Source organism: Chenopodium album, chromosome 7 (assembly GCF_948465745.1).
Source record: "Chenopodium album chromosome 7, dcCheAlbu1.1, whole genome shotgun sequence".
NCBI classification, from domain to species: Eukaryota; Viridiplantae; Streptophyta; class Magnoliopsida; order Caryophyllales; family Amaranthaceae; genus Chenopodium; species Chenopodium album.
Window position 1 is genome coordinate 10,243,153 of NC_137840.1, and position 9,606 is coordinate 10,252,758.

Genomic DNA, 9,606 nt, shown 5'->3' on the forward strand with positions numbered 1-9,606 from the left:
ATACTACTACACAAGTAATAATATCAATCATCATATGAATAGTATGAATATTTTGAGCCGCGTCTCATTACTACTTTTTTAAGGGGGAAATGGAAGCTTGCATTAATAATTAAACATCAACCACAGTTTTGAAAATGTTGCTATAGCAGCTACAACACCAAATAAAATCCGAAAAAAACCAAAGAGAACAAACATAGTCCAGAAAGTCCTACAACCGAAGTAAATGTCAAAACAAGAACAAGAATCCAACGCCAACATTCCAGCTGCTCAGTTGTCTCCATTGCTGTCTTCAAAGTCTTTCTCATAAGCTGGCCTTGCACAGGGAGGAACAGCTTCGTGAGTAGTAATGTGACCCTCCATCTGAAGAGAGAACCTAGCCAACTGGTGTGCTACCTCGTTGGCTTCCCTTGGAATGTAAGAAAACTCGAATTTGCAAGCTCCTTTGAGTAATTCCCCTATGTCCTTAAGGATGGCAGCCAATTCATGTGTGCCACTTTTCTTAAGGTCTTTCAAGATGCCCTTTAGGGAGGAGGCATCAGTTTCTACCATTACCTTTCTGTATCTAGCATTGATAACAACAATCATACCACCCTTGATAGCCAAAAGTTCAGCCTCCGATGGGTTTCTTGCGGTGATTTTCCATGAACAACCTCCTAGCCATCCTCCATCACTAGCTCTTATTGCAGCACAAGCTCCTGCCTTCTCTTCACTTTGCCACGCACCATCTACGTTAACCTTGCCGAGCCTCGAGCAGGACGAGACCAAACAGCCTCCTCCCTGCCCATTCTTGCATCACCATCAGGACCCTGAAACACATTAATGGTAGCCACCAAATCGACCATGTATCTATTAAACAAAGTGACTGGATGGATCATAGCAAGCTTAAAAACAGCCTGATTTCTGATCTTCCAAATGTGCCAAAGAGCAACTATAAAAATGACCTTCCAATTCATACTAAGGTTGAGATTATATCGAACCCAGTCAGTCCAATTGGAGTTGTCGAAAGTGTGATAATTGAAGTCCTTATCCAACCTATTACCCTTTAAAATTCTCGACCAAAGAACCTTAGAGTTAATACAATCACGAAAGAGGTGGATATGAGTTTCACTATCTAACTCACATCGAGTACAAATGGAATTAAAGTTGGGAATAGCTTTTTGAAGAGTAGAAGCAGTGGGTAAAATTTGGTGGCGAGCATTCCAAAGTAACATTTTGTATTTATGAGGTGAACGAATGTGCCATAACTTGTTCCAGTTCAAGGAAGGGATACAAGGGTGATGAGAGAAATTAGCACAAAGTCTATAAGCACTCTTTATAGTGAATTGACCATTAGTCTCAAGTTTCCAGCAAATAGAGTCCTTAACCGTAGCAATAGAGGGAAGAGGAATGAGCTCTATTAACTTGCAAATATGATTAGGAATGATGTGATTGACCCTCCTTAAATCCCACCTACCATCTCTAATAATGTCACTAACTCTCCAATGAGCAACTCTATCCGGAATAGGGGTATCTATGAGTTTGTAAAGAGGGGCTTCTCCCACCCAATGATGAAACCAAAGACAAATATCCTCACCATCCCCCACCCTATAAGCAATTCCTTTCAAAAGAAGATCCTTACCCCGAAGAATGTCCTTCCAAAGAGGAGAGTCGGAAGAGTTAGGAAAGCAATTGAGAAATGAAGAATTTTTAAAATATCGAGCTCTAAGAATTTTGACCCAAAGCTTGTTAGGGTCGTTAATAATCCTCCAACACAATTTAGCCATGAAGGCTAGATTCCATTTTCTCAAATTCCTAACTCCTAACCCTCCCATACCAATAGGTAAGCAAATTTTTCCCCAACTTGTTCTAGCTAAGTAATGTGAACGATCCACCTTGTTCCAAAGAAAGCGTCTACAACTCTTTTCTAAATCATCAAGAATGGTGCAAGGAAGAAGGGTGGTTTGCATAGCATATAAAGGGTAGGAGTTAAGCACCGATTTAATAAGGGTAGTCCTACCTGCCATATTCAATAACTTAGCTTGCCAACCCTTAATTCTATCCTTAGTTTTATTCAAAAGATCATTATAATCCGCTTTCCTCAATTTGTTAGGACTTATGTTCACACCCAAATATTTACCAAAGGAGGGAGCACCTTTAATATTGGAGGTTTCAAGAATGGCAATCTTCAAGGAAAAACACATTTTCGGAGGGAAAATTACTTTGGATTTTGTAGGACTAATGAAAAGACCCGATTTGTTTCCAAACTCCAAAAGAGTGCTTTTGATAATATTAACATTATCAATGGAAGCCTTGCCAAAAAGAAAAACGTCATCCGCGTAAAATAGATGAGAAATGCTAACTTCGTCACCTATTTTAATTGGATTCCACAACCCTTGCCTCACTTTTTGCTCAATCATGATCGAAAGTCTTTCGAGACATAGAACAAAAATGTATGAAGACAACGGATCCCCTTGTCTAATTCCCCTAGAAGGAGTAAAACTATCCGTTATTTCACCATTCCAAAGAATGGAAATAGACGGGGTCGTAATACAATTTAAGATGAGTTTGACAAATTTTTCCGGAAAATTTAGACCTAAAAGGGTTTCTCTAATAAATCCCCACTCCAAACTGTCATAGGCTTTAGAAATATCAATTTTGAAGGCCATGATTTTCTTTTTGCTAGACTTTTTAAAGAGGTGAGCAATTTCTTTAATAACCAAAATATTCTCATCTATAGTTCTTCCCTCAATGAAACTGGATTGAACCGGATTAATAAGATCTCCTAATAAAGGCTTGATTCTATTTGAGATGATTTTAGTTATTAGCTTATATATAGAATTACATAAACCAATAGGTCTAAAATCACTCATAGAAGCAGGACAAGGAACTTTTGGGAATAAGGCAATGTAGGATTCATTTAGCTCGGGGGGAATGGAACCCGAATCAAAACAGGAGGTAATAAGATCGATGATTGAAAGGCCGACAGTGTTCCAATATTTTTTGAAAAATAAGGGCTGAATTCCATCGGGACCCGGGCTTTTCATTGGAGCCATAGCTCCAAGAGCTGCCTTAATTTCAGTAACATCAACCTTACTACTAAGAAGGGAGAAATCTACAGCATTGATGGTCGAATTAAGGGTGAAGGAGATTGTTCTAGGTTGAGAAGATTGATTGGAAGAGAATACTTTCTTGAAGTAATTGACACACATAATTTTAAGAACCTCATTGTCATTGATCCAATCGCCATTATCATTCTTTAAGCACAAAATCTTACCCCTTGAATTTTTAACTTTGGCTAAAATATGGAAATATTTAGTGTTCCAATCTCCATATTTTCTCCAATCGACACCAGCCTTTTGAGCCCATTTAATTCTTTCAATCTTGAGTAGGTGATTAAGCTGATCAAGCAAATCCCTCTCAAGGTTGATAAGAAATCTGGAATAATTAAGACATAAAGACCTTTGAATGCCCTCTATTCTAGCAATAATTCTCTTCTTATTGTTAAGATTTGCATTAAAAACATTATTATTCCAGAATTTAACATCATCGATAAAATGAGATTTAGCCATGATGAAATCGTTGTCTCCCTTATCCCAAGTTTGATTAAATTTCTTTTAAAATTCACTATTATGAGTCCAAGCTTCCTTGCATCTAAATGGATAATTACCCCTAGACATATTAACATCAGTATTAATTAAAATGGGGCACTGATCCGAATAAGTTCTAGGTAAGTGATATACCTGAGTATTAGGGAAGTCTTCCAACCACTTTGCATTAGCCATAGCTCTATCAAGACGTTCTCTAATTAAGTCTAAGCCATCACGACCATTATTCCAAGTAAAATTCGGACCATTGAAACTGAGATCAATAAGTCCTGCTCGATCCATATACCGAGTGAAATTTTGCCCTTTATTATTAGCCATAGGTCGTCCCCCCATCTTTTCTGATTGATGAACAATTTCGTTCATGTCACCAACCATAAGCTAAGGAACAGTTTGCGGAGGAACATCCCCTCCTAGACTATCCCACAACATGTTTTTGTCTCTGGAAGAAGAAGGCGCGTGCACCCTTGTAATGAGGATCTCATTAGAAGGAGGAGAGAATTTCATAAGGGCGTGAAACACATGAGGAGGCTCCGTAACAAAATCCATCATACACGCGGGTTTTTTCCACATCACCCAAATACCTCCTTTTAGGCCATCCGCCTGAATTGTTTTGTAATCTTCAAAGCCCAACCTTTTATACACATTATTAGCGCACTCATTAGTGGCTTTAGTTTCCAGCAAAATCAACACCTCAGGTTTGTGGGTATTGACTACCTCCCGAGCGTGAGGAATGAATTCCCTACTTGCCGCGCCCCTTACATTCCACAAGATTATCTTCATATCAACAAAAGGGATGTTAGAAGAAGGGAAAATCCCCAAACGCTCATCTCAATTGGTCATTGGTGGGAGTGCCTCCACCCAATCCTTCCATAGGTGTAATTTCTCCAGCGCCCAAATATCCTCCATTAAGAGCGGTGATGCAATCATGTTGATCTCCGGAACTAGGTTTCCTGTTGGAACGTAGTTGAGATCCAAAGCCAACCCCACTACTTCCTTCTGTGGGATTAATGCGACCATAAGGTTTGTTGGTTGCATAAGATTTGATAGAATGTTTGCGAATTGCAAGTTGTGAGTCGGGGGGTTTTTTGGTGGTGGTTCAAGAGGGAGGAAGGCTATTCCGTAATCCGGCTGAGCCGGAGGGATATGGTGTGCTAGGATCAATGTCAATCCGTCCTCCATTATGTTGATTTTCTCCATTTGGAAGGGGCGAGCAGCTAATATCGGCCACAAGGTTGGTGTCGGGAGGGTGGGAAATAGGTGCTGTGTTTGTGATTGCGGTGAGTCCTGGAAAGGAAAGAACGGCGGTAGGGTGGTGGATTGGTTCGGAGATGGCGGGATTTGGGGTGGAGATATCGGGGATGAGGGTGAAAGGTTGAAATTCTGGGTTTGAATCGAGGTTAGTTCCGGGTAAGGGGTGAATCGAGAGAGACGAAGATTATTGACCGTTCTTCTCTGAAAAAGATTATGGTGATAACTGTTCTCCTGGAACCATTGATTTTTTTGAAAAGGGTTCATCTTGTTCGAAAATAGGTTGTAGCTCAGCAGTAGGGTTGTTGCTATTTCGGTGAGAATGTTTGTGCAGATTGGAAGCATGCAAGTATGTCTTCTCGGAAGAAGAAGGAGCAGATGACCTCGAGAAGGAGCCATCTTTAATGCTTTGGCTTCCTGAAGCCTTCTCTTTTTCTGTTGACCTATTCTGCTGAGTATCTATGTTCTTAGAGTAAATTTTTTCACCTCTTACGCTTCCCTTAACGGCAATATCCTCTTACGCTTCCCTTAACGGCAATATCCTCTTTTTCTAGAATATTGTTGGCGGCTTGTATTTTTCCCAGACTTCCTTCCTTTGTTTTCTTTATTAATTTTTTGAGTGTCTTCCCCTTTGCCAGATTTGCCCCTTTCCGTTATTATTTTTTTATTGGATTTTCTTCTAGCTGCCGCCAAAATCCAAGGCCCATAATCTTCTTTGTCTTTTTGCTCTATGTATTGTTGTGTATTGGGCTTATCCGTTCGCGTGCTATCCTGAATATGATCCACTCCTACTTCTCCTATTCTCTCTGCTTCTTTAGCTTCTGTAATTATAATAGATTTGCTCAACATCCTGTCTTTTGATATGCTTCCTTCTATGCTTATCCCCTCCTTCTCTGTTTTCTCCTTGCAATGGTCTTTTGTGTGTCTGACTCTACCACACGCGAAACAGAGGAGATGGATTTTTTCGTATTCAATTCTTTGCCACGCTCTACCCACCCAGACTTTAGTGATTAAAGGCTTGCTTAATTCAATTTCAATGCAAACCCGGGCATATCTACACTTATTGACTTTGTCTGTTGAGTAGTCAACTCGAATTGGCTTACCCACAACTTCAGCAATTTTATACAGAGCTTCCTTCTCATAATACTCCACCGGCAACTCCGGAAATCGAATCCATACTGACATGTTGAGAAAACTTTCCGTAGATGGTCTAAAATTTGGTTTCCACCTTGTTAACATTAAGTAGTGGTCGAGGATGAACCATGGACCTCCAAATAACGCTTTTTCAAGATCGTCGAGAAGGCTAAACCTAAATAGATATGCACCTTTCTCCATTTCAATCGTTTCTAACCCTCCCTGAGGATTCCACATTCTCTGCACTCATTGCGCTATGAATTCAGCTCTTACATTAATTCCCAGACACTTACCAATGAGGGTAAGCTCCCATGGCTTTCGAAGCTCCCTGATTTTCTCTATTGGGAACCTTACAGCGTTTTCATATTCAGTGACATCATCATCTTCCTCCTCCCATTCCAGAGAATTAACAACAATTCTCTGCGCCTCCTTGAACCACTGTGACGACTTGACAACTGCTTCTCTGAAAGAATTGACCTGTTTAGGTTGTAAAGTCGACCTCTGCTGCTGAGTTGAAACAGGAATTGCAGTTTCTATCTCTTGGGGATGGGCAATTACTGGTTGCAGATCAACCTCCATCTCTCCGTTTTGTTCTTCTTCCGATACATTGCTGCAAGCTTCCGCTTGATTGTCTAAATTAACTACTGAACGATCTCTTTAGTAGACGTAATATCCATGGCTGATGACAGAGACATACTACCTTATCCACCTTGTTAACTTGGAACAAGAACCTAACTACTTGATGAACTTAGACTTAATTAGAGAACTAAAAAATCCTAAAAAAGTAGAGCAAGACTAATGCGCAAGCATTAGAGGACACCCCTAGAGACTCGCTCTCCACCAGGAGTGAGTTCCCGGAGCCCCAATCACCAGGGTGATGGGGTTATTCTCCGATGACTACGCTTCTAGAGAGAGAAAGTCTTTCTTATGATCACTTACTCTTTGTATGTAAGTAAGATTCAACCATTCTTTCTAGTCCTGCGTCTCATTACTACGCATTGAAGAAAAGCACAACTTTAACATCATAATATAACAATGCAACCTCCAGATTGAGTTCATGTAACTATCTACTAATAGGCTTACCAGAGATGCTTGCTATGTATGTAGTAATGGTACAAAGGATTGACAATGATCATGACACAATTTATTTATTATTTACCAAAGTCTATCAGAGAAAAAACACAATTTAATTATTATTTACCAAAGTTTACCAGTTAAAAATAATACAAAACATAAAAAAAAAAAAAAAAAAAAAAAAAAAAAAAAAAAAACCTTCCACCAATTCAATAAATCCACCATCATTCAATAATTCTATATAATACTCTATAATTTATTTTAATAAGGTAGCAATGAATCCTACATCAATAGCATACAATCAAGCATAATAATCATGGACTCATAAAGAACAAAGTAATACTCCGTAATTCTTAGTATTGGGCAGTTAGCATTTTGCAACACCTTCAGCGCAGGGTTATCAAATTGCATTCCTCAAGCATACAAGGAGATTATACAATAATAAATAAATAATTGACTTTAATAAATGTAAGAAGCTATTAGCTCCATACAACAAATATAACTAGTGGCGCGTACATGTTTATAAAATCAAAATATTGTTCAATCGTAACACAAAAATAGTGATGAGTTCATGATACATTTCATACTAATTAATCCAATAAATACAATAGACTAACCTTGATAATGATTGATTTTTCTCATTCGGGTGATTGATTTCCCTCAATCTTTCGTCCAGTTAATCAGATAATATTGGTTTTTAGTCTCCGTTTACTCAATCATGTATGATTTTTTTTTTTTTATCGTCGGCTAGGGATGGTGCCGATAACGTGTTATGAAATACGGAGAAATATGAGAGATTGAAAGAGGATTAACGTGTATTCTACTTCTATTTCATCTCATAGACAATAAACCCTAAAAATCTAGAAAGTTCTGGAATGATATAAGAGTATAATGGGCATCCACAAATATATTTCATAACACATAATTTTTTTAATATAATTAAATAATAATGCCTCAAAAATTAAACTAAAATTTTTTTAAAAAGCCAATTTTTTTTGGTGTTTAGAGAGCCATAGAGGCGGGGTAAGAATCGATCCCAAGATTTCCACTCACTCTCTTAAAATGGTTAAATTGGAATCGAGAGAGAACTCTAACCACTTGAGCTATCCCTCACTCTTTTAAAAAGCCAAATTGGCCACAATAGTGTGAACTATTAACAAGTTGCACTTTCAAATCCAAAAAAAAAAAATTAACAAGTTGCACTCAGCAACACGAACTTTGACTAGTAACTCAAACATCACTACCTATGACATAAGGTGCACGAAACATCATTAATGAATGTTGCAAGCTGAAATTCTTCCGAAAACCACCCATACGTAATATTTTATTATTAATTTTTGGATGATATTTAATTAGCCTTTTTTTTAAAAAAAATGTAATTAGTATCTTAAGAAGTCACGTAATTATCCTTGTAACCCATTTTGCTTCAAAGTCCTACTTTCAGCTTTTACAGACTTTAGCTCCATCCATTTGTAGCTCCACAAGTTTTCTCCCCATCCACGAAAGCTTGAATTTCCTCCCCAACAACCAATTTGTTCTTCAATTGTGCTTCCAATTTTTCATTATTGTTGTTGTTGCCTTCTTCCTAAACGATGTACAATAGGTTGAGCTCGAACTCGTGGTAATTTTAGTCGCACATTGGAGAAACCAATTTAGGGTTGTTAGATTTGGGGATTTTGTATTGGAATTGTGAACTTACCAGTACAAGTAGTTAAGCATGACGTCCGTGTAATTTCACTTCAATTGCTAGATCGTCTTCTTCGCCTATCAATGTTGTTGTTCATCCATTTGAAGTGTTTTTAAATGGGATGTCTGATTGAATGTAGGTAGGTGTGGGAAGGAAGCTAAGTAGAGTAATTGAAAGAAAGAAGCATGTGACTTCTTAAGATACTAATAACATTGGGTTTTTTTTTTTTTTTTTTTTTTTTTAAAGCCTAATTAAATTCCATTTAAAAATTAATAAAAAAAAAAGAAAAATAATAAAATATTACGTATGGGTGGTTTCCAGGAGAATCTCAAGTGGCAACACTCATTAATGATGTTTCGTGCACCTTATGTTATAGATAGTGTTGTTTGAGCTATAAGTCAAAGTTCGTGCTGCTGAGTGCAACTTGTTAATTCTAAATAGTTCATGTTGTTGCGGCCAATTTTTCCTTTTTAAAATGACTTACCTTATTGTGACACAAGGGCACAAGGCATTATTTACTTGAACAACCGGTTACTTCTTAATTCAACAAATTTTGACTCATTTTGAGAAGATATTCATATTAAAGTCGACTTATTTGAGTTAATCGAAAACTTGACTTATTTAGAGAAGACCGATCAAAGGTTGGCTTATTCTTGACAAATTTTCCAACTGATTATTGTTTAAAAAATATACGGTAAAATATTAAGTAGAAACCGCCACTTGAATGGCATGTTCTTCTAATAAATTTGAAAAAAAATATCCTGAATGCAGTACAAAATTACCTAAATGTAGAAAATTATTATTACTATAAAATTAATAAATGACTGAAATATCCTTTTATCTTTACCTTTTAAAAAGTATGAGATAACTCTTATACAT

At 37.5% G+C, this 9,606-nt stretch overlaps 1 protein-coding gene across 1 annotated transcript; it reads right to left on the reverse strand.

The window, feature by feature from the left end:
* Positions 1-267: 267 nt before the first annotated feature.
* Positions 268-3,917, reverse strand: LOC145639980 (uncharacterized). Its single transcript, XM_081691293.1, has 3 exons — positions 3,720-3,917; positions 736-3,566; positions 268-562 (listed from the first exon to the last, which is right to left on the reverse strand). The coding sequence occupies exons 1-3, from the start codon at positions 3,915-3,917 to the stop codon at positions 268-270; spliced, it is 3,324 nt and encodes a 1,107-aa protein (XP_081547419.1).
* Between the last annotated feature and the right edge of the window lie 5,689 nt (positions 3,918-9,606).

Bases quoted from the DNA above. Each gene is read 5' to 3' on its own strand.
- LOC145639980 (XM_081691293.1), bottom strand. From the start codon at position 3,917: ATGGGGGGACGACCTATGGCTAATAATAAAGGGCAAAATTTCACTCGG. The intron at 3,567-3,719 runs GTATATCACTTA...ACTTGGGATAAG, and splicing joins AAGACTTCCCTAATACTCAG to GGAGACAACGATTTCATCAT. The intron at 563-735 runs GTTAACGTAGAT...TATCAATGCTAG, and splicing joins CCTGCTCGAGGCTCGGCAAG to ATACAGAAAGGTAATGGTAG.